Here is a 26,002-nt window from a genome sequence, read left to right on the forward strand (position 1 = left end):
GTGGGACGGCCCAGCGGAGACATGCCACTGGACTTACACACATTTTCATTCATGTTTTTCTCCTGTGACTCATTCTGTGTTCCTCTCTCGCTGCAGTATGAATGTTTTCATGGGGGATCCCAGGTTCACCCCGCCATCTCAAGCATCTATAATAGTTGAAAACACTGGTCACAGTCCGGTCCTTGTTGAAAATGTTAATTCTTATTCCAAAGGTCCCCTCGTATGAACTGCATTGATAAATGTCCTTTATGGCTTCGAAAAGGGGCATTTTTTCACCACAGGTTTCTGACATTCCTTCTCTCTGTGTGGTGAGGGGGGTTTGGCTGGGAGGGGAGTGAGGTGCAGCTTAGATACCTCAAATTCTCTGAACAATGCAGAGAGGCGTTGACAGGCTGCTGACTCACGGCCTAGAGACGGAACCAGCAGGCAAAGTGGTCCAACTGGTTTGTGCAATGGATGGTTGAGAGAAAAAGCAAACCAGAGAGCTATCTCAGATCACCGGACCCAGTAACGCAACGAGTTAATGGGCTGTTGCACGTCTTCACTGCTCAGTCGACAAACTCACTGACTGAAAGTTAAAATGCTAAGGGCTTAATGACTGACCTGCGAGAGTTGCAGCATAGCTCTCCGCCCCTTTTGTTCAGGTGAAAAGGATCAGCTTGTGAGGCATGTGTGGTATGGCTCTGTTTACTCTGTCCCAGTGTGGTGGGTGTGGAAGGAGCTGTTCTGTAAACTTCAGCAAAATAGGAAGGCCGTAAGCATGGCTATTGACAATAATCACTGGACATAGTTTGAGGAAGGTACAAGCTTGCTGGGGTAATTGTACATTGCCAAATGCAGAACATTTGATGTCTTCTCATTCCAGTCAGTGCATTGTCCCGGCATGTCACTTTAAAACTGCTGTCATGGCTTCCAGGGCCTTGAGGCCTGGCAAAAGAAATGTCTCATGATTTTGAAATTCTGAGTTTCACACGTAGCAGTGTGACAGGTTGTGAAAGAGTTTTAAATTGGTGACAATTTAAATGTGAATATAGCATGGGTTAGCCATACGGTGGTGGCACACAGCAAATCAGATGACATGCACCTGTTTCGTCTCAGACTATAGCCGGTAGCCTAGGTTGGCCTGGAATGCTTGTTTCTCCCTGAAGAGAAAAAGGCAGATGAAGCAATAATAAACACAGTATCAACCTCCCGCCCCCACGCGTACACGCCCAAGGGTGGCGGAGCTTCCCTGACTGGCTGAGCCTGCTGTGCCGAAGCCTTTTCCTCCACCCAGCGTGAGAGACACCTGTCAGAGGAAACGGACTTTCACTCAGCTCTGACCAGACATTCCCCAGGTGAGTCCTCCACAGCCCTGCCTCCCTGTTACCTGTGCTCTGTTTCTGCTGGAAAAGCAGAGTTCTTTCAATGGTAAGCGATGTGCCTTTTAATGTTTGGCGGAACTCAATCAGTGTAGTATGAGAGTAGGGGCGCAGGTTCCAGTGTTCTTTGATGCCAGCATGTGTGCGCATGTTTGTGTCTGTACAAGTGTTGTATTAAGATGATATGCCTGCCTAGCTAATTATTCTCAATTAATCTCTGAGCATGAATTTGAGTGAGAAATCCACCTTGTCTGTTTGTCCTTCCAATACTTGTCATGTCTGTAGGAGTTTGTTACTTCAGCACATTTCATATTTTATAACCCCCTGGGACTTTTTCAGTGATTTCAGTCCATGACTGTATATTTATTATTTATTTCTCTGTAGTAGAGGTGTATTCGTATGTCCACTGTAGTGTGCTGGGGTTGTACATGTACAGTACATTGGCCACGCCATTTCCTCATGTTTGTGCAGTCATGATTCATTCCCCTTGTGAATGAGGCACTGCAAGAGGCTCACAGCAAAGGCTCGGGGATATTCAAACAGAACGTTTGCATAGTTAATCTACTGTCCTCAAGAGCTTTGTATGAGACCTGCTTTCACCTTAACTGATTGAATTTTGCTGAGAAAAGCACAATACAATTTTCTTTCATCCTCTGTTAAGGTTGTAGAAAAGTTAGTATTGTCCTTGTGTTTTATTTTATGGCTCTTCAAAGGAAAGACGGATGATGCAAATGCGTAAACTGTTCGGCCTTCTAACATCAGAGTCTGGTGGAGGAATCATTGTTACATTTATAATAATGACAAACATTGTGATATCTGTAATGCTTCCAGAATGGACAGAGAGCAGGCAGCTTTAAGGCACAGCAAACAGCATGTTGGCTGTGACAGAGATCACGTGCAGGATCAGACTCTATATTGCAGTGTAGTCAGCTGTGATTTGTAGGCAAGACATGAGCATCTGCAGTTCTTTTTTCATTGCATCTTTGCAAGATGACTGGAATCAGAATCGCGTTTTTTGATTAAACATATAACAAAATAAATATTTCCTTTTGAATGAAGGATAACAACATCATATCTGTAGATTTTCTGGTTAGTCAAGCATTACAGGCATATTTTCTATCTGCATGACCATGAGCAACAAGAAGGAAATACACAGCTACAGAACACACATACTTATATATAATATACATACATACATGCATACTGCATGTGTGTGTGTGCGTGTGTGCATGTGCGCATATGTGTGGTTTGTGTGACTGCGTGTGTGTATGTGTGTGTGCTCAAATGAAATAGATAAATAGAAAGTTCAATAAAGATAGGAAGTAAACGGAAAAGCAGAATTATAGAGAGCATTACATTAAAATAATGTTATTGTCATCTAAGATTTGTATTGGTGATTATACACTGCTGTACTTTAATTCTTCTCAATGAGCTCATTCAAAGCACTAGTGATCACTCCATGCTTCAAGCCCTTGGCTGCGGAAAGCATATAAGATAAGTGTACAGTATATGCGTAGGGAGCATGATTGTGTCATTCACATCGCATTGTCCTGCGCATTCTGTACGCGTGCAGTCAGAATGCGGCTGGACTGGATGAGCTACATGGCTCAGAGATGAACTTCAGGAATGAGGACTACATGACCTCCAGACGCCATTTATTGTCAGGCTAGAGTTCTAGAGGGTGGTGGGATCGGGATGGGGACCTGTGAACTCTGCAACCCCATTGGCACATTTTATTTTATTTTTGAAATTCTTCCTCATACATGTTCAGCAGAGTGTGGAACTGTAGCCTCGAATTGAATTACGTTAAACACCTTCCAGTCCCACATGAATGAAAATGAAATCAGACGGCAAGCCTCCTGAAATCAAACTCTATTCTGTCTTATTGCCACCACCAAATAGGTTTAATTGACTTTCTGTCATGTTATTTGTGCAGTCAGTCTGTGATGTCTTGAATAGCTATTATACCTGTTTGTCCCCTCCATACTGACACTTGGGCATGATATTAAGTTCATCATTCAGGATTCTTTAATACTCTCAGTCTCTGAGGAAATATGATTATATAAATAATCTGATGCTTATACAAATATATCAGTCTACTGCTTCATGAGTCTTGACCGGAAACAGGCCAGCTGATCTCCACTCGTGTTTCTGTGTCACAGGTTGGACCACTGACAAAGTTGACACAGCGAGCAACAGCCATTTAAAATGTCATCAGGTAAGTGTCAGGGCATTGCAAACAGCATTGAAACTGTAAAAGTATAAACAGCATAAAGACTGTCATTGTGAATCAGAAAGTGTCGCTAATGTGCAAGACTATGTGACAATGTCTTCGGTATTTACTTACTTATAAATGCTTACAAACCTGCAATTGTAATGACTGGGCAAATATACTGTTTAGACATTTGGAGGAATCCTGCACCTGATCATATCAGTGCAGAACATTTTTGCCCGTCACATTCTCCAGGGTGATTGTCACAGCTTGTCTGTTATCCATTACCATTTAGATATTTAGATATTTGCTGAAACTGTTAATCAGCAGATCAAGAGTAGAATGTCACATAGAACGATGAACCCAAAACCTTTTCCAGAGGAACTGTCACACACTGGTTGGCCACGAGATGCTTGTAACTTCCTGTCACAACTTTACTTCCAAGGAAACCATTTGAACTGCCATTGCATATTACTTTCAGTGGAACCCTTTTGCATTCCTCTCTCTTTCACTGACATTCCTCCCTCATTGCCACACACCTTTCACTCCTGAGTGGCTGATAACAAAAGCAGGATACATAAGTGCTAATCTGATGATTAATTCCTCACTTACGTGTAAAAGGAGATCCACCTTCTTTCTCCTCATTCTTTCCATTCATTGCATTTTTTTTACTCTTATAATAACATTAGTTAATCAATTCAGTAAGTATGTGATGGGTGTAGCGGTGTGCTAGTGTGTGTCAATCCATCTCCTTCATGTATCTGAGGTGCATTAAGGCATTTTCTTCATGTTTTTATGTTATAGTCTGTTACATCCCAGTGAGCAGAAGTCAGACCCTAGATGTATAGAGGGATGGAGAGACATTATACGACTAGGTTTAAGACTAGGTTTTACCCGAATTTAGCTCAGATTATACCCATATATAGCCTGGCTATTTCTCTAGCCATGTCCTAATCAGCTAGAAAACTATGCTTTTCAACCGAATGTAGCCGGTTTGTCATCTGAATACTTGATGGTTTTTAACCAACCTTTCACCACAAAAAATTGTTGTGGATGTGTTTCTTTGCTTGATGGTGCATGCATTTTTGTAATGTATTTCACAGTTGTTATTTACTGTGATAAAATAATATATTGTTTTTAATGGGATGATACAGCAAACAAATAATATAAAACCACGTAAAGCAAACAATTTTATATTTAATCAGATAATAATCATTGAATTTACAATAGTTGTATGTGTAGTGTTATGAAATTACTACTATGGGAGCAACTATTTAAATTGTCTAGTGAAACAGCTGAAGCTAATGCTATCTCCGTCTTAACAAATAAGTTTACCATAGCTATCGTTCTTATATTACACACTGATTACTTCTGCACGGCTAATCAATAACTCATCTTCAGTGAAAATGTCATTGTGAATCTGAGTGTGCTAGCACCCCTGGTGGGCAAAAGTGTATGAGTGTGTGCAGTGTCTTTAATATAAAGTGCAGTACATGCGTTTGTACAAATGGTGTAAGTTTGTGTCAGTGAGTTGGGGTGTTTTGTAACTTGCTGGGTGTCAGTGTGCGAGGAAGTGAACTGCTGGGAGTTACTATGCACCGTAAATAAGTTGTGTGCTGATCATGGAGATGTATAAGAGCTGGAGACAGCTTCTGCTTACCGATTCCATGGATTCTTATGGAAGCTGCTCAGTGGCGCATGAAGCCGGTTCAAGAGCATACACCTTTGCCAGGATAAATTCATGGTTTTGAATAGACTTCAATGGGGAAATTTGCTTTTTGATATCAGAGGCCTACTAAACATCTGGTAGTAATTGTTTAGCTATATTACCAATATTACCTGGGATAAGAAAACCATGGGTCTCCAACCCTGGTCATGGAGAACTACTGGGTCTGCTGGTTTTCATTGTTACTCTGCACTTAAGTAATCAATTAGAACAGTTGATTATGCAGTTATCTCACCTAACCTGTTTGCCTGGGTCTCAACAAAGTGCTGATTTTAAGGTGAAAACAAAAACCAGCAGACCCAGTCGCTCTCCAGGACCAGGGTTGGAGACCACAATTCTAGGGGAATGTGAATCTCCAGTCAATTGGTGCTGATGTACTGATTGGTGTAGCGTGTCAGCCATTTTGGATTCATATATGTCGGTTGAGTGCGTTGGGTTGAGTGTATTGCTCATATACTCATATGGGGCAGCCTGTAATGTAGTGGTTAAGGTACATGACTGGGACCCGCAAGGTCGGTGGTAGCCACAGCACAGCTATTGAGCACTTGAGCAAGGCTCATAACCCCACATTGCCCCAGGAGGAATTGTCTCCTGCTTAGTCTAATCAACTGTAAGTCACTTTGGATAAAAGCATCTGCCAAATAGCATGTAATGTGTCAATGAATGATGTATGAGAATTAGCGATTGTAGATGTTTTGCTGCGTCGGTGCGTGTTTGTGTTGGATTTTGTCTGACATCTGTCTGTGATGTTTCAGCGGGCGACAGACAGTCTGTGTTCCGGACCACAAAGGTTCGGACAGCACTGAAGGGAGACAACAGCTGGATACAACGCCAGGCACAGGCTCAAGTGGAGCAAGAAGAGAAAGTAGAGAAACCATGGTAACATAACACTCAGGAAGGTGGCAGGCCAGACATATTGTTCCTTAGAGAAAATAAATTTCCCTCAGTTTAATTAAAAGTGTGGAAACTGTGGTAAATGTGGTAAAGATGTGTCTGTAGATTCAGTATTTTTTTGTTTTTTTACCAACAGATGCATTTGTGCTCTCTGTCTTATGTCTCCTTCCTTCCTCTCTCCCTCTCGGTGCAGGATGGCAGAGGTTAGAGGGACACGAACAAATGGAGTTTTTAATGAGCCAAATCCTGTGTCCCCACCCACCAGCCCTGCTCCGGCCCCAGTCCAAGCCCCAGCCCCAGCCCCAGCCCCAGCCCCAGCCCCAGCCCCAGCCCCAGCCCCAGCCCCAGCCCCAACCCCAGCCCCAGCCCCAACCCCAACCTCAACCTCAGCATCTCCCACTCCCACTCCAACAAGGTAAGGGCCTCAACCCCAACCCCAGAATTTCCCACTCCCACTCCAACAAGGCAAAAGCTCCAGCATATGGACCGATGCTTTAGAGGGGCATACTGTAAATAGAACTTTTAATCTCCCAAATGATTAATAATGACAAAATATTAGAATACAGAATATGATCAGTACCATAAACACAATTAACAATCATATTGACATAATATGCAGTGCTTTTGTGTAATAGAATAATAATAATCGTAATTATAATTGAATAATGCACATTTAACCCATCTCTATCCCTCTCTGTCCGTCTTCTTTCTCTCTCATAGCCCAAAACCAGCATCCGGAGGATACCTAATCAGGTAAATCAATTACAGTAAAACTTCAATTACAGAATAGGTGATATCAGCCAGTTGAATAACCTCCATAACCAGACAGAATGTTTTCTTTTTTTATGTCTTATAGAGGAGTTTTCACGAAAACAGACACCAAAAAACCATCTTCACCATTAGCATTCAATCGCGCTAAGTGAGTATTGAACACTAGTTCACAGAATTATTTGGCATAGAAAATGATCTTTGTACAGTTCCGTCATCGACCAAGCTTAAATTCACCCCCCAGCATACCAATTATGCATGTATGTCTGAATCTGGATCTGCCTTCTGGACCCCATTACATGAGACCCTAATCTCCCTCTCCTCCACCAGTCCCTCCAGCCCTTCCTCTACTTTCACTCCCAAGAAGCCAAGTGACTCATACAAGAAAATGTGAGTCATCTGTTGTTGCTGTTGTGCATCTGTGTGTGTGTGTGTGTGTGTGAGAGAGAGACAGAGAGACAGAGAGAGAGAGAGAGAGGGTGGAACACTTCTATGTTTGTGTGTTGTGTTTATGTGTATTGTAGTGGCAGTTGGATGTATGAGTCAGTTGTGATGTGTTTGAATACATATTTCCGTGGCTGTGTGTGCCTGCACTCTCAGAAATAAAGGTATGAAAGGTGCCTAAAAAGGTCAAAATATCTGTCACTGGGACGGTTCATAAAATTGTACCTATAACGAACAATATATAATAAATTTGTACATTCTTTGTTTGGAAAGAATACTCTATTGTACCCAAAGAGAAAAATACTTTACTTTCAGGGTACATTTTGAAAATGTTGATCTTTGAAGAACTTGTCACTTTATTTCTGTGAGAGTGTGTCTATGTATGAGTGCCCTTCATTGTGAATTGAGTCTCAGTTGTGACCTGTGTGTGTCTGTTTCTGTGTGTGTTCCAGAGCCCCTCATTCCGTGCGAACACATTCAGAAAGCTCTCCCCCCGCTGAGACAACACTGTCCTCAGAGGAGCAGGACAGGAGGTAAGAGGAGGTGCAGGGTCACAGCTACAGACTGTCCAAACTCTTTCAGGCCCTTACTTTTTACTGTGGTCCTCCATTCAATGACTCAATGATCATCTGGCCTTAACTTATGAAAGTGTTACAAAATACAAAGTGTTCATTTTGTCTCACATAGACCATTTGGTTCATTCATTTTGGTGATCTCAGAATTCACCAAACTATGCTCGTCAACACTTACCTTTAATAGAGAATTATGGACTGATTTATACCAACTGTGTACTGTGCACACAAATACTGCAGGTTTCATGCTTATTGCATAAAATTCCACACAAATACTAGACCCATTTATAGCCTGTAAATACACTCACAAAAATCTCCCTCAAACTACTCCAACCAGGGGGTAATGACCTGCAGTATGACATTGCTAAGAGAGAAAGATATTTGTGTCTGATTCATCCCTCTCCCACTAGGACGGAGGCAGCCAGCAGTGTTGTCAAAACCTCAGCTGCTAAACAGCGCTCCTATGTCCTCTCCGCAGCCAAGAAATACGAGTGAGTCTCTCCATCCCTCTTCGTCCATCTCATTATTTCTCTAACTATACAATGAAAGCTCTACAGGAACATAGCCCTTTACATTTGAGTTAAAATGATGTTGTGCTCTCCAGTACAGTAATGATCGGTATTTTTGAAAGGGTTGGTTTTACCAGTGTGTGATTGCAGTATGGCTACAGTACTGTATGTGCTTCCCACTTTCTTTAATGACCAATAAAGTTTTGTGGAAAGTCTCTCTTTCCTGCTCTGGGTCTGACCTGTGTATATGTCTGTAACTTTCAGGTCCCCAGAGAAAGCAGATGTTCCAGTGTCTCCTACCACTATATCTTTCATTGCTAAAAGGTACAGTGCTTATGCAATACATCCACGAATAGAAATAGTAGTATAGTATCTGCTTATTAAAATCTGTGGGGCAAATTTGGTAAGTCAGAACAAAGTTATACCAAATATTGAATAAACTGCTTGTCTGAATAATCAGACAAATAATCCTGTTTCTTTAACATAAATAATTATATTCTGTGGCACTATGTGTGTGCATGACTGAACAGGGTGGAGATTAATGATGACGAAGAGACTTCTCCCACTTACCTCACCCCTCCAGTCCCCACCCCACAGGACACAGCTCCAGAGCTCACTGAGCAAGCAGGGTGAGAGTCTCTCTCTCTCTCTCTCTCTCTCTCTCTCTCTCTCTCTCTCTTTCTCTCTCTCTCTCTCTCTCTCTCTCTCTCTCTCTCTCTCTTTCTTTCTGTCTGTCATACAGACACAAGCACGCACAAACCCATTCATTATGCATGCATAATTATGTCACAACTGTCACATACCAACTGACAAAGAAATACACACGAACAGAAGTACTCTCGCTCCTCACTCTCTCTTTTCTAACTACTAGCCATGCTTTCATACTTTTTACTGCACTAAAAAAGCTTGACGTTAATCAGTTTGTATGAACACTGTTAAATCCATGCGCTAGTTTTGCTGGTCTTCAGGTACAGAATACAGTATGTTCCTCAGTTCTGTGCCTGTGTCCCTGTGTTAAAGTCACCAATCATTCCCCTTCACTCATCCCTTGTTCTAACAAGTTCCTTCTTACTACCTCAACAGCCCTGGAGTCGACACACTGATCGCCCTTTATGACAACCAGACCACATCTGACACATCCAGGTAAAATAAATAAATAAATAAATAAATAAATAAATAAATAAATAAATAAATAAATAAATAACCAAGTACTGCATGTATGTGGAGCACTTTGTGCCTTTCTCTCCTGCAGTTACAAACTACTTCTGATTAGGAATGTGACAAATCAGTTTTTGTAACCGGTTACCATCCCATTTTTTAAACATTTAATCGGTTAACCGGTTTAACCGATGCTGCTTATGACCGCTAGAGGTCGTTTCTTCTTCTTTTTTTTTACTTTATTTTGGGCCATTTCAATAGTTAAATGTTCGATAATGGTAAATCAGCCTAATTTCCAAATATTTACTTTGACATTGCGCAGTGTAACCTCACAGTTGCAGAGATCCCTGTATTTTACGTGTGCCATTTTTAAAAAAAATGCATCGGTTAAAACGATAATTCTTCATGTTTTCATCCCTCGTTCCAATGGCTTATGCCTGATGGACTTGATTGGCATGCATCTGTAACTATGCTGCTGTGAACAACTTTGTTACAGACCGGGTTGTGCACTCAAAATTCCGTGCTCACGCATTATTTGGCTGATAGAATATAACACCGGGTCTATTTTACCATAGGAGACCGGTCTAATGATTTTACTTTCCTGCCAATACAATTTGATATATTTGTATGTAACGGTAAACTTGCATTTTATATTCCAATGCATTTTATATAGCCTGGGACAATCGTGGTGGTGATATTAACGTGTCCACTTTTGGTTGAAAGCGGGGAATTTTCGCTTTCAATATCCGATGGATAAATAGCCTAATGATAATGTATTGCTTTATTTATTTTTATGTAGATACCGCATAGTGGACAGCGAAATTCAGTTTGCCATTAGTTTGAATACGCGTGTGAACGAATAAACACGGATGAAGAAACGCCATAGAATAAGTGAACTAACATCTACAGATTTAAAACACAGAAAAAATATTTGACAACTATAGTACTGTAGCATTCAATTCCATGTGGTGTTTGGATTCTTAGCCCTCTGAAATGACCGCCGATTGCTTGTGGACAGCGTATTGCAATATTTAGTGCAACATTTGTCCAATAAGGTACTGTTTTGTTGTACTTGTAGATAGAGCATATTGGAAAGCTACTTTCAGTTTGCGGGTAGTTTGAATTTGGGTGTCAACGAACAAGCACGGATCTTCTGTGAACCTTAAGAAACGACTGCGTTACAATAAGCCATAAGTCAACCAACAGCTACATAAATTATTTGATAACTCTAATACTGTAGCATTCATTCCATGTGGTGTTTGCATGTTAAACCCCCTGAAATGGCCAGATTGCTTGCTCAAACTACTGAAGCTTGCCGATTACCAGTCTAGAATAGTTTAGAACCGCAATAATATGCCTAGTGATGAACATGCATTTATTTTAAACTGAGCTTACGGTTATCGGTTATCAATTTTTTTTGTAACCGGTTACAAATCAGTTTCGGTTAACCGGTTAACCGTTCATACCCCTACTTCTGATCATACGTTTTGTTCTTTTGCAGTACTGAAGACGTGAAGCCAGCCCCAGTCCCAGATACAGAGGCCAGTCCTGTCAGGTAGGAAGCTACAATGATATTCTCAGGTGATATGCATAGCTACTAGGTGTTTTGTAGTTTATTAGTATTCCAGGTTGTCCCTGCCTCTTTATACAGGAGTGACTGCCCTGATGCATCATCAGTATACCTACCTGCCTGTGTTGACTGTGCATTAAATACACACATCTGACACAATGACTGCAATTCATTCCCTGGGCTGCAGAATAAAAAAAATAGATTACTGGGCTGTATGTGCTTCAATGGAAAGTGTGCATACTCATGAACGGAGAGAGGATGTTGCAGCAACGAGACAGGCTTACAAACATAATTCAGATGTTGAAAACATCAGTTCCAGTATTAATAAAGCACTGGGACAGAGAGGAGGCATGCATGAGCAGCTGCAGGTAGAGGGCAGCTGGCTTTCTCCTATATCCTTTACTTCCCATTTCAGAGCTAAAGGGGAAGAGGCCAACTTCAAAATTGAAACGAAACTACAGAAATGAGGTCACACTATGCTAGTAACAGGCAGTATATACACAAGAGAGACTATATACATAGATGCCTGTTTGTTCAAGGCATCGAGGGGAAAGCATTTAGGCATGAGTAAATATTTAATGTGTATTTATAGAACAATGTCATACAGCCCTTTTACAGTCGATGTTTCCCAAAGGGAATAAAAGACATTTCACCCGATAGACCTCCTTGAAAAGCTCCTCAGTACCTTCTATTATCTGTGATGACCGTGTTGCTCTCCCTGTCTCCTCCCTACAGCCAAAAGGTGGAGGCTGAACCAACCCCAGTACCCAGTGACGATTCAGGAAAAGCTGATAGGTTGGTCACTAAGGGGACTTCTCTTAAAATGTTCTGTGTGATGACTCCAATCTCTTTTTTAAGCAATTGCAGCATGGTCCTGGGACCTCTCTCTCTCTCTCTCTCTCTCTCTCTCTCTCTCTCTCTCTCTCTCTCTCTCTCTCTCTCTCACTGAGCACCTAACTGATAGGCTAGAACAAATGTGACAAACTGGCTCACTGTATGCAGCAGAGTGACTCATATGGTGTATTGTGATGGTCAGCATCTACATCATAGAGTGTAATATCACTGAGTCTCTATTGGCTCAAGATGCCATTGGAAGGACGTGACCCATAGAAATCAGTGGGTAGTGGTAGGGAGGTCCCAGAGCATGGAGGATACAGAAACGTAGAGAATCAGAGAAGATAACGTACATAACACACTTGCATATCTTCAGGTTATACTATAGTATTGTGGCTTTAAGAATGAATGAGAATCCAGCCCCATAACTCAAGACTAATTCATGTGTATTATGGATAACGATGGTGTGAGTTAGGTTCCATCAAGCAGTAATATGTTGACACCATATTGTCCATTTCTTATTGAAAGGACAATATGGTGTAACCAGATATCTGAGATCTAAACTACTGTTCGGATCACCTGAATGCAGCCTATACAACAGGGCGACTGCTGGTTTTCTAATGGTAGTGTTGCTCTCTATTTCCCCCTGCAGTTCACAGGTGGAAGCTGAACCAGCCACAGCCCCAGCCTTAACCCCAGCCACAGCCCCAGCCCCAGTCCTAGCCCTAGCCACAGCCCCAGTCCTAGCCCCATCCCCAGCCCCAGCCACAGCCCCAGCCACATCCCCAGCCTCAGCCACAGCCCCAGCCATATCCCCAGCCACAGCCCCAGCCACAGCCGCAGTCCCAGCCCCAGCCACAGCCCCAGTCCTAGCCCCATCCCCAGCAACAGCCACAGCCCCAGTCCCAGCCCCAGCCCCAGTCCTAGCCCCATCCCCAGCCACAGCCCCAGTCCCAGCCACAGCCACAGCCACAGCCTTATCCCCAGCCCCAGCCACAGTCCCAGCCCCAGCCCCAGTCCTAGCCCCATCCCCAGCCCTCGCCACACCCCCAGCCACAGCCCCAGCCCCAGCCACAGTCCTAGCCCCAGTCCCAGCCACATCCCCAGCCACAGCCCCAGCCAAATCCCCTGTCCCAGCCCCAGCCACATCCCCTGTCCCAGCCCCAGCCTTATCCCCTGTCCCAGCCCCAGCCACATCCCCTGTCCCAGCCTTATCCCCTGTCCCAGCCACAGCCACATCCCCTGTCCCAGCCCCAGCCTTATCCCCTGTCCTAGCCCCAGTCCCAGCCACATCCCCAGCCCCAGCCCCAGCCACATCCCCTGTCCCAGCCCCAGCCACATCCCCTGTCCCAGCCCCAGCCTTATCCCCTGTCCCAGCCCCAGCCACATCCCCTGTCCCAGCCTTATCCCCTGTCCCAGCCACAGCCACATCCCCTGTCCCAGCCCCAGCCACATCCCCTGTCCCAGCCCCAGCCACATCCCCTGTCCCAGCCACAGCCACATCCCCTGTCCCAGCCACAGCCACATCCCCTGTCCCAGCCTTATCCCCTGTCCCAGCCCCAGCCACATCCCCTGTCCCAGCCCCAGCCTTATCCCCTGTCCCAGCCACATCCCCAGCCACAGCCACATCCCCTGTCCCAGCCCCAACCACACCCCCAGCCACAGCCACATCCCCTGTCCCAGCCCCAGCCTTATCCCCTGTACCAGCCCCAGCCACATCCCCAGCCCCAGCCACACCTCCAGCCCCAGCCACAGCCACATCCCCTGTCACAGCCCCAGCCACATCCCCTGTCACAGCCACAGCCTTATCCCCATCCCCAGCCCCCAGTGATGATGAAAATGATGAGCTCCTCAAGCTTGCTGAAAGGTTGGTCACAGAAAATGCTTCTTGTCTTGTACGTATTCATTTAAAGTGAGGCGACTCCCTGTCATGATGTGTCAGACGTCTAGAAAAAGAAGTCAAATAGTATAATAAAATAGCACAGTCCAGTATTATATAATAGAGAGCAGAACACCAATCTCGATCAATATCTCAATCCCTAGAGATATCAAAAAGGAAAGATGAATAAAAAAGGCAAAGAGAAATATAACAAAGCAGTTACAAATGACATCTTCTGTATAATGAAAGAGTGATACTAATACTGGACAGCATATTTCAAACTGCACTGCTAAGCCTGTTTACTGTCTCATCCCCCCTCTCTCTCTCAGTTCAGAGGTCTTGGTGGATCCTGTCCCCAGCACAACAGACATCCAGTACAGCCATGACCTACTCTCTGGTCCAGACAGGTAGGCCAGAGTACTGGGACCTCCTGACACGCACCAGCCTGTTTATTTTTGTTGTGACTTTACCCCAGATGTTCTCCTAACCTTGCAGTGCAATGCAACAATACAGCCATATTATATATTTTGACAATTGGGTGCTGAAATACTGTTTGTTCTACATTAATGCTAATCAGTAGCTTATCGAATATCGATGTATACATACTTTTGGTGCACTTTATCAATTTATGGTGCACCACAAACATATAAACAGTGCTAGGAGCCACAGAAGAAAGTATGGAAATGTATTTTAACATGTTTTCATTCATCTTCTAACACAGTAGCCAACCGGAAAAGGTAGTGGGCTCCCTGGACAAGCTGGCTACTGACATCATCTCCATCGACACTGACAGGGACTTGTGAGTTAGAGAGAGGGAGAAACAATGTTGGCTTGAAAGTTCCCAGTGTGTTATTCTCTGTTCATTCATCACCCATCTTCCTCCTCTGTCTAAACTCTTCCTGTCTTGTGTAGCCTCAGCACGGACAGGACTTTGGAAGATTCCAGCCAATCACCTACAGAAGAGAAGCCAGCAGACACACAGAGGTACAGAACACACATAGTTTTGGTCCTTTTCAGACTACTGTGTTTTTATTGTTTCCTGTAAACTTATTGTTTCTCCACAACCATGAGAAATATTTGGAATTTTGTGTATCTGATTGGCCAGGCGATTATTTAAAAGACAAGGAGTGTTCTCAATGTTAGTTAAAGGTTAAAAAAAGATGTTGGTCACTACTAGAGGTAATGTAATGTGTCACAACATCACATTTATGAAGAAATCACAGTATTACCACAAGGGGGCACTGCAGCTCTGTGGTATGATTGTAGCGTCAACTTGCTCTACTGAAGTCCCAAATGACCTAAAATGGCTGGCTATTATTTCTGATTATTATGATGATGATGATGATGATGATGATGATGATGAAGATGATGATTATTATTATTATTATTATTATTATTATTATTATTATTATTATTATTTGCTGCTATAAAAGCAAACTCTCTCTCACACAGCCCAGAGGTCTTGGTGGATCCCCTGCCCAGCAGTACAGATGACCTGAGTCAGAATCACATCACCACCACAACAGTGACAACAGTGAGGTAGGAAGACAGAGTCCTTCTAATGTCCCTCAGAATTACCCCTGTCTTTCTATGATGTGGATAGCAGAGCTCACTGTGCATTCAAGTCTACTCTGGCCAGAGCTTGGCCTATCCTCTTAGGAGGGGCTTGGGTCTTAAGAACAGTGAGAGAAATGACATATGCTGTTCAGTGGCAGTTATTCAGTTCCATCCCTCCTCAAGATATGGTAGTCCCAATAAGACATTAACAAATTAATATCTCATTCATCTCATGTCAGCTGTGAAGGTTTTAGGCTTATTTAAGCTGTGCTCTAATAGTCTACAGGCAATGGTACAATATAATCACAGCTAAAAACAAATGCATTTTGGCTGAATACACATACAATCCGACTTGATATTAATATGTCTATGATATTATCCTGTTTTGTTTTACAGCATAATTGAGTCATCTGAGACTGCCCAAACTACACCTACCAAAAGGTAAATTCACTGTCCTATAATTAAAATGATCATTTGTAATGTCAGATGATATGCATCTCATTATGAACAACTTTTTTTAGTGTTACGGAGCTCATATCTAAGTTGGAAGACTCTGAAACCCTCAAAGACACACCTGGATGTACCAAGAGGTATAGTCACTGTCCTGTAGTTGAAAATAAAATCATGATATGTAACATCATTTGATATGCATCTCATTATGAACAACTTTCCTTAGAGCTCCAGAGGCCATCTCACTGTTAGACACTGAAAGCCCCAAAGCCACATCTACCACAAGGTATAGTCGCTGTCCTGCAGTTGAAATTAAGATTATAGTTTGTAATATCAGTTGATATGCATCTCATTATGAACAACTTTCCTTAGTGTTACGGAACTCGTCTCTCAGTCAGAAGACTCTGAAATCCTCAAACCCACATCTACCACAAGGTAGAGTCACTGTCCTGTAATTGTGATTAAAATTATAATTAGCCAAATCAGTTGATATGCCTTTGATTATGAACAACTGTCCTCAGGGTTACGGAGCTCATCTCTATGTTGGAAGACTCTGAATCCCATGAAGCTACTGAAGAAAGGTGAGTTTGTAAACACTCCATTTACTCATAATAAACCCTGAGAATACTGATCCAATGACAAAACCCATCGCTGCTGAACAAGTGAAAATTATTAATAAGTAATGTTGCATCATGACATGTAATATTGCATCATGACATATAATTTTGCTACATAACAATGCAACATTAAGTAAGAAACATATTTTTTTGTTCAGCTCTGTGGATCTGCTGGACCCCATTCCTGTGGACACAGCCGAGAGGTATCACCTTAGTAATACATGTAATCTTTTTCTACGAATCTTTGCTGTGATAATTATAATAATCTCAAAATTATAAAAAATTTCAAAACACCCCAGAGAGCCTTTCACTCCACTGAGCTCCAGAGAGACGCTTCGAAGCTGGGAAACTCTAGATCTCTATGCAGTGAAGAAGAAGCAGACCAATGCTCACTAGCACTATCTCTCTCTCGATGTCTGCCCATTCTTCAGGACTAACCTCCCTATTTCCTCTCGGTCTCCCTCAGCAGTGCTAACAATGATTCTGACAGCAAAACCAAAACCCTCTTTGGTACAGAAAGAGAGTAAGTACACACTGACTGAGGGACAAAATTATACGCACACGATAAAACGGATACTACACACACTAACATACTCTAAAACACTAAAACTGAGACTGACTGTTTACCTGCGAATACAGCAGTGGGACTACTATGTCTGAGCTAGTGATACAATATCAACATCTTCCTTGCAGTGTTCCGGTGTTAGAGAGCTCCTCTCCTGTACCCTATGACAGGTAGGTTTGTGTTATAATAACATTAGAAAATATACCAGTGCTGTACACGTTTATAGGTAGCTTCATTAGTTTAACTTGTTAAACTGGCAACACAAACACACACACACACACAGACACCCAAACACACACACCAAGCTTGTTTATAGTTCAAAGCTGATCAAAGCTTGTTTAAGGTTCACCCATGTGTTGGTGATGGTGATGTAATGCCTTGTGCCCCTGGTTTGTTTTAGGCCTGAAGAGCCTGAAGCAGAAGGCGCAGACGATGCCGAGGATGAGAGGAAGTGAGTCACTGTTCTCAGCGCTCAGTACTTCACAGTGTGGGCCACACAGCGAGGTGCACTGCATTGCACTGGAAAAGAGCCTCAGCACTTTTCTCATCTTTCCACTCGTGGTCTCTTATCATCCCCACGCATACGTATTTAGACTTAAATTTACTACTACTACTACTTACTTTTTTTATACATTTGAAAAAAAGGATGAGGTCAGATAGCAAAAAATTACTTTAAAAAGTTTTTTAAAAAGTAACTTAAAACAAGCTAACCATTTGAACTTGAGAGAAAAAAAGAAAGACTAAAAAACTTGTTAAGACAGGCGATTTTGCAGTGACCCTCAGTTACCTGCTATGAGCTCCATGGAAGCTATAGAAAGGCAGTGCTAAATTCATGCTGACTCTCTTAATTTTGGTGTTAATAATTTTGGTACCACAGGTCTCCGGAGCCGAGTGCCTGGAGCAGTTGGAGGACACCTACCATGCCTACCGAAACAGAGGCCACAGAGGAGAGGTGTGTTCCCCCACCCTTGCCACCCCTCCCCATCACACTTTTCCAATTTTTTGCAAATATATACACAGGGCAGTACAAAAGAGGGCATTTAGTCATTAACAATGTGGAGCAGTGATGCATCGGAGCATATTTCAATTTCACTACGATGTGTGTCCTCCAAAGGACATGCTGCCCATGTTTATTTTCAATCTGCGGCCCACAAGCTGAACCGCACAGTACATTTTGTCAAGGGACTACATTTAATCCCCAAACCATGCAGGTAGATTGCAGGTACCTGACCAACCAGAAGAGACAGTGGTGTGTGATGAAGTGCGGGAAAACCCTGATAAATGAAACCCACCCTCCCTTTGCAATGAACAATCTCCCTGGGGTAGACTCCCGGCAACAGTTTGGTCTGGATTTGATGCTGGACACAGGGGTGCTTCACTGCATCAAGGAATCGGTGCTTCAATGAACATGGCAATTATACGCAACAATAACATCAAAAGTGTGTCCCCAAGAACGATTGCTACACAAATAGGGTCACCACTATTAGCCCCATCCAATGACCACCACTTCCATTTGAAGTGTTCCTTTAACAGAGCTACTGATCTCATCACAGAATTTAGGTGTGTTCAACCTTGTTTCCTCTGCCATGGTTAGGTAATGATATTGGGAAAGGTAGAGGCCAGATTTCCTTGAAATTTGCTGTGCAAGTTCATGCTCCCAAGAGGAAGAAATCGTTTGATTTTGGTGACCCCATGACCATCCTTCTAGTGCCACCATCAGGCCAAACATAAAATTTGTGAACTACAAAGTATCTGGAAAAGTAATTACGCGATTGCCATGAAATTGGCTGTACAGATTCATGTTCCCAAGAGGAAGAAACCTATTGATTCCCATTTTGGTGGCCTGACCATTCTTCTTGCACCACCATCAGGCCAAGCATATCTCAAATAGTAATGGCTGGGTGACCAAGACATTTGCTGTACACATTACTGCGAGGGGACATTGCTGTACCTTGGTGGAGGTCTGCATTCTACTTGAGTGCATTGTTGTAATTAGGAAACCCTACCTGGCCTATTCTTGCTCTCAGACAGAGGATTCATGGCTGAGACTGACAATGAAGGAGTGACCGTAAAGGGTTAATTTCAGTATATATATATAGTATATGAAGTAAAGCAAGGCTTTAAGTAGGGCAAAGACAAGAGGCTGAAACTCTCCCATGGAAATATTAGGCGGGACTCATTTCAACACCAGTGAACTCCCCCATTCTCATGTTCACCTCAGCATTAGTACAGAGTAAGGATAGAGAGAGGGATATATAAGGAGTGGAAGAGGAACAAGGATGCATTAACATCCGAGCACAGTTTGGAGAAGACCAGTCCGATTTCTGTGGAAATGGAGAGCTTTACTCAGAGAATTCAGTTTACCTATGAATACCGCAGTGGGACTACTATGTCCGAGCTGGTGATCAAATGTGAACCTCTTCCTTGCAGTGAGCCAAAGCCACAGACCCCCCCACCAGCGCCTTTGTACAGGTACGTTTTTTTAAAATTAGATTCATAGTTTAAAGTGGTTAAGTGGGTCGACATGGCTCATGGCCCCCGCCTGGGCTGTGTCGAAGTGTCCCTGAGCAAGACACCTAACCCCCAAATGCTCCTGACGAGCTGGTCGGCACCTTGCATGGCAGCCAATCGCTGTCGGTGTGTGAGTGTGTGTATGAATGGGTGAATGAGAAGCATCAATTGTACCGTGCTTTGGATAAAGGCGCGATATAAATGCCAAACATTTACCATTTTAAGTTGTGGGCATTAAGCCTTGTAACTTTTAGTCTTATTTTTGTTTGCTTGTTTTAAGTAACTTTTTCCTTGGGAGTTAGGATGTGCGATGACGTGCATTTATGCATTTGCTATCATTTACTTTATACCAACTAAACTGCCTCCACATGACACACACATTACACAAACGTGGTTTGACAATCGCAGTACACTGCCCTGCCTGTGTGAAAGGGGTATCCCGGTCAGAGGTTGCACGACAAGAAGACTAATGGCCAAGGAACACTGATGACCGTACTAAACCGTAGCACCAAATTTTTCATAAGGTTAGCATCTGCTCTGCCTACACGGGAAGTGGTGTAGCCAGTTGGACCTGCCTGTCCATCTTGGTGACCTCACTGAGTAGAGAGAGATGCTGTACATTGAGGATTCAGGTCAAGTGTGTGAGAGTGCAGCTGCACGAGCACTTAGTGGAGAAGCTCTTGGGTTACCGGTCATCATTGTGAAGACCCACGTATGAAGTTACATCGTCAGAGCTGATGCATTGCTCTTTTAAAGCAGCCTCCATTCACTGGGCACAGCTGTAATGATGTCATCATTCTTTGCTCTCCTTACTACCTTCCGCATACTGCATTCTCTCCTATCTTCTGCCAGCAAACTACTGTGTTTTTTTATAGAGCTATTATAACCATACAGAAAAAAACAAAATACCATTGCACATGTTTGACATGACGTTGAGAGCCGTGATAACAGTGCAACATTATTATGTTAGTCTTGCGGTGACAATGTTATCTGGTTATCTAGATTGACTGTTAAAGTTTAGTGATACTTTTGTCATAGTTATCTGACAAGCGTTGTTTCTGATTAACTCCAAGTGGTGAAATGTAAGTCCACATACTATGCTAAAATGTGAAACGATGTCCTGCTTATCTTTGAAACCGCTGCAGGTCCTTGGAGAGCACCAGAGAAGATCTTGAGTTCCGAGTGCAGGATTCACCACAGTCCAGGAAGTGAGTAAAAGATAAAACAGGACTGGATGAGTACACATGCCTCACACCTTACATTTGCCCTTTAACTGCAGATATGACCACCTGCTCATGTCCTTTTCAAGTAATGACACTCACCCCTTGACACTGTTTGCTTCCAGAGATGAATATTTACCATCACGCACTTCCACCTACTCTTACAGCAGCTCCCTTACCAACTCCAGGTGAGTTCTCTTCTGTCAGACCCACAATGCACCACTCTTCCTCAAAAACCCAAAGTTCACCAGATGTAGCAGTCCCTTATGTTTCTCCATGTCCATCCAAACCCACAATGCACCTGATGATGTGTCCTCTTACATTTCAGTGTATTTCACTGTCACTGAAATTAATCCTCAACTGATGTTCTAACTTAATAATAACTCCTGACCACCTGCTCATGTCCTTTTCAAGTAATGACACTCACCCCTTGACACTGTTTGCTTCCAGAGATGAATATTTACCATCACGCACATCCACCTACTCTTACAGCAGCTCCCCTTCCAACTCCAGGTGAGTTCTCTTCTGTCAGATGCACCACTCCTCCTCAAAAACCCAAAGTTCACCAGATGCAGCAGTCCCGTATGTTCCTCCATGTCCATCCAAACCCACAATGCACCTGATGATGTGTCCTCTTACATTTCAGTGTATTTCACGGTCATTGAAATTAATCCTCAACTGATGTCCGAAGTTAACAACTCCTGACCACCTGCTCATGTCTTTTTCAAGTAATGACACTCACCTCTTGACACTGTTTGCTTCTAGAGATGAAAATTTACCATCACGCACTTCCACCTCCTCTTACAGCAGCTACCCTTCCAACTCCAGGTGAGTTCTCTTCTGTCAGACCCACAATGCACCACTCTTCCTCAAAAACCCAAAGTTCACCAGATGCAGCAGTCCCTTATGTTTCTCCATGCCCATCCAAACCCACAATGCACCTGATGATGTGTCCTCTTACATTTCAGTGTCCTTCACTGTCACTGAAATTAATCCTCAACTGATGTCCTAAGTTAACTCCTGACCACCTGCTCATGTCTTTTTCAAGTAATGACACTCACTTCTTGACACTGTTTGCTTCCAGAGATGAAGATTTACCATCACGCACTTCCACCTCCTCTTACAGCAGCTACCCTTCCAACTCCAGGTGAGTTCTCTTCTGTCAGACCCACAATGCACCACTCTTCCTCAAAAACCCAAAGTTCACCAGATGCAGCAGTCCCTTATGTTTCTCCATGCCCATCCAAACCCACAATGCACCTGATGATGTGTCCTCTTACATTTCAGTGTCCTTCACTGTCACTGAAATTAATCCTCAACTGATGTCCTAAGTTAACTCCTGACCACCTGCTCATGTCTTTTTCAAGTAATGACACTCACTTCTTGACACTGTTTGCTTCCAGAGATGAAGATTTACCATCACGCACTTCCACCTCCTCTTACAGCAGCTACCCTTCCAACTCCAGGTGAGTTCTCTTCTGTCAGACCCACAATGCACCACTCTTCCTCAAAAACCCAAAGTTCACCAGATGCAGCAGTCCCTTATGTTTCTCCATGCCCATCCAAACCCACAATGCACCTGATGATGTGTCCTCTTACATTTCAGTGTCCTTCACTGTCACTGAAATTAATCCTCAACTGATGTCCTAAGTTAACAACTCCTGACCACCTGCTCATGTCCTTTTCAAGTAATGACACTCACCCCTTGACATTGTCTGCTTCCAGAGATGAATATCTATCCTCACACACTACCACCTACTCTTACAGCAGCGCCCCTTCCAACTCCAGGTGAGTTCTCGTCTGTCAGGCGCACAATGCACCACTCTTCCTCAAACCCAAAATAACAACTTCCATTCATCTCATTATTGCAACAATGTCCTGTTTATCTTTGAAACCACTGCAGGTCCTTGGAGAGCACCAGAGATGAACTTGAGTTCGGAGCGCAGGATTCACCACAGTCCAAGAAGTGAGTAAAAGATAAAACAGGACTGGATGGGCATGCAAAGGCATCACACCTTAATCTAAAGTTCACATACTGTATGCTAGGTGACAGTGTAAAGCAGGGGGTCAAGGAACTGGGGCCTGCACCACAAAGCAGGATTAACTGAGTTAGCCGGTTAATTCCACTGAGTAAAAGCTGGATACTCCAAAATCTGGATCGTGGACTGAATTAAATTATTATTCTGTGTGGTTATCTGGATAATTTAGTAATCCCGCTTTGTGGACCAGGCCCCTAATCTTGTAACTAGAAGGTTGAAAGTTATAATTGTTGTTATATACAATAGCAGACTATTAATAATAACTATTCATAAAAATGCACTGCATGCTATTTTTATTTATCTTTCCCCACCATCTCTCTCTCCCTCTCTAAGGAACTTTGTGTACCTGAAGGAGTATGATAGTTCTGGAAGGTAAAGACTGCTTTAAAAACTTTTGCCTCAGCCCACCAGTAATGTTTAACTGGTAATGGAATGGTATGCCGTTCCCTGTAATGAAGCTTCATAGATTTTGTTACAGAGAAATTTGTAACAGTTGTATCTGAGTGATCCTATAGAGTTTGATAAGTACATTTGAAAGATCACGTGGTCAGTACAAAACCAATCAAAGCATGTTACCTAGAATACATCCATTTTGAAATTGCTTGGCATCATCTTTATTGAGGATTTACTGCCTTGTATCCGTCAGATAAATGTCGACATAAATTTTCCCTTTAACTGCGAATATGACCACCTGCTCATGTCCTTTTCAAGTAATGACACTCACCCCTTGACACTGTCTGCTTCCAGAGATGAATTTGTATCCTCACGCACTTCCAGCTACTCCTACAGCAGCCCCCCTTCCAATTCCAGGTGAGTTCACTTCCATCAGACCCACAATGCACCACTCTTCCTCAAAAACCCAAAGTTCGCCCAAAGTTCCCTTATATTTCTCCATGTCCCTCCAGACCCACAATGCATCTGATAAGTCCTCTTGCATTTCAGTGTCCTTCACTGTTATGAAATGAATCCTCGACTGATGTCCCACATTAATAACAACTCCTGTTCATCTCATTATTGCACACTTATATAATCTTTTCACACACTCCATCAGCTTTATTTCAGAATGATTGTGGAAGCACTTTAGTGACATATTCCTGAGCAGAATATACATACACAACTGGAGTAAACAGGGAGAAAAGCAGGTATATAAAAGAATCTAACTGGAAACTGCTTCAGAATTTTGAATCTCGAGTGTCTATATATGCCTGGTACAATATGTGCACTGACTGATTTTGAGGGGAGGCTTGACTTTTTTTTGGCTCCTGTAAGACACTATGAAGTGTGTCTCCATGTGTTTCAAAAAGCCAGATTGTGATTTCCAGGTCATCTGGGTACTATTTACTATTGTATTTGGTCTGCCAGGAATTGCACATACTGCGGAGAGCTGGTAGGGAATGATGCAAAGATTACCATCGAGGACCTCAACATCTACTGCCATCCGAGTTGCTTCAAGGTACAGCGTACCCCCAATCCCTTAAGACTCTTTCACCCTGCTGAACTGACATAATTACACTGTTAAACCTTACTTACATCACATTCTGAATCCAGTACTATAATTTATTAATGGGTTATTGCCTTTTTCTGTTGTCGAGTGATTATATGTGATGTTCCCAGCTATATTTTTAGAGGCTGTCGTCAAAAATTTGATTGACTGTTGTCAGCACATAGCTGATGGTATGCTGATATTGTTGCAGTAACAGAGTTGTGGTTCTATTTTTCTGCAGTGTGGCGTGTGCAGTATACCCATGGGAGACATGCTGTACAGCATGTTCCTGCATGACTCAGTGGTCCACTGTGAAACCTGTTACTCCAATCTCCTCTAGGTGAGACATAGCGCTTTCACCAGCACGGGGCAGTATGAAGTGAGTCCTCTATCAGTGTTCTCCCCTGCCACCAGCTGAGGAGATGCAGGGTTATTCCAATAGAGTTAAGACAAACAATGACATATCCGCCAATTTTTACCCAACCATAATTCAGTAGATCCCTGAATTTATATTGTATTCCAGTTTGGCTTTCCCCATTCCATACTCAAGCAAAATGGAAATTAAAGCCAAGAAACAGGTTCCTCCCCAAAGTCATTATTTTAAAAATGAGATGTTTACGCAATTACAATTCAAATGTTTTTAAATGTCTGCAGGTTGTTCTAAAGCACATTTATTCCTAAGAAAGGAATTAAGTATTTTCTTGATGATCACCCGATTCCATATTAACACCCATTTTCAAAGATAACCATCAAACATTTTAAAACATTTTCATTGTTGTTTGTTTTCTTTTAATGGAAAACAAATGGCTTCTGGTACAGAAATCCATCTTCTGTTTCTTGATCCCAGTCTCTGCATACTAGCATATTAACCCTGAGGAGATATTGGAAGTCTAACCGCCCCACCCCTGCCATCTGACAGGTTTTGGCCACATTACCTCTGACTTTAGAGTTTACAAATGTCTGAATGATTTTCACAACCTTGTTTATTTTGCTTCACAGCATAGATGAATCCACATAAGAGATGAAAAACTGCTGATGGATAAGGACGGAGCTTTCCTTCTCTTTTACTGAAACAAAATACACTATATAAATACTCACCTAGAGTATATATTCCATGATACTGTGCTGAAGTGCAAACTTTGTTTATACTGTCTGCTTTTGATGTTGGAACTACTTTTAAAACATTAATACTACACTAAGAATAGAGCAATTTTAGCAGGAATTCTGTAGGAAAGGGTTCTGATATCTAACACCCATGTGTGCCTTGAGTTTATTTCATTATTTTCATTGATTCACATTGCTTCCTATGATATATGTATGATTTCTTATATTGAACATTCCTCTATAGTTTGTCTGCTTTTTGGACACTTTACAATTTACATTGTTAGCAGCATGTAAAAAAAAAAAAGCTAAAACATTTGTATTAAATATGAAACCTAAGCAAAATCTACAGCATACTGGATTTGAGTATAGAAACAGAAGGTCTGCAGTGATACTTGTAAACCACCCATTCTTTTAAAGAAAGGAAATGCTGAAAGATGAGTAAGTCAGGGTTGACGTGTGATCAAGACAAAGAGTGCCAACTGCAATGATGTACTGGAAAAAACAGGTTTAAATAAACGGTTAAACAAAG

General features: G+C 42.6%; 1 protein-coding gene across 6 annotated transcripts; it reads left to right on the plus strand.

The window, feature by feature from the left end:
* The first annotated feature begins 1,275 nt into the window (after positions 1-1,275).
* Positions 1,276-26,001, plus strand: znf185 (zinc finger protein 185 with LIM domain). 6 transcript variants are annotated; one of them, XM_061235324.1, is made up of 43 exons: positions 1,276-1,337; positions 3,524-3,579; positions 6,055-6,178; positions 6,387-6,608; positions 6,914-6,946; positions 7,050-7,112; positions 7,292-7,351; positions 7,858-7,938; positions 8,388-8,468; positions 8,751-8,810; positions 9,017-9,115; positions 9,570-9,629; positions 11,146-11,199; positions 11,950-12,009; positions 12,701-13,915; positions 14,257-14,334; positions 14,649-14,726; positions 14,840-14,911; positions 15,380-15,466; positions 15,881-15,925; positions 16,006-16,074; positions 16,161-16,220; positions 16,307-16,369; positions 16,456-16,515; positions 16,710-16,754; positions 17,018-17,074; positions 17,245-17,286; positions 17,517-17,567; positions 17,994-18,068; positions 19,547-19,588; positions 20,773-20,835; positions 20,973-21,035; positions 21,298-21,360; positions 21,613-21,675; positions 21,932-21,994; positions 22,251-22,313; positions 22,573-22,635; positions 22,751-22,813; positions 23,220-23,258; positions 23,634-23,696; positions 24,249-24,339; positions 24,611-24,709; positions 25,369-26,001. In XM_061235324.1, exons 2-42 carry the CDS (start codon positions 3,570-3,572, stop codon positions 24,707-24,709), a joined length of 3,942 nt encoding a protein of 1,313 aa, XP_061091308.1. In that variant the 5' UTR covers positions 1,276-1,337; positions 3,524-3,569; the 3' UTR covers positions 25,369-26,001. The 6 variants fall into 6 exon arrangements, with proteins under 6 accessions (XP_061091308.1, XP_061091311.1, XP_061091310.1 ...); XM_061235325.1 differs by having other exon boundaries at positions 1,319-1,410; XM_061235327.1 differs by lacking the exon at positions 21,932-21,994.
* The last annotated feature ends 1 nt before the right edge of the window (position 26,002 follows it).

Source organism: Conger conger, chromosome 3 (genome assembly GCF_963514075.1).
Source record: "Conger conger chromosome 3, fConCon1.1, whole genome shotgun sequence".
Lineage (NCBI taxonomy): Eukaryota > Metazoa > Chordata > Actinopteri > Anguilliformes > Congridae > Conger > Conger conger.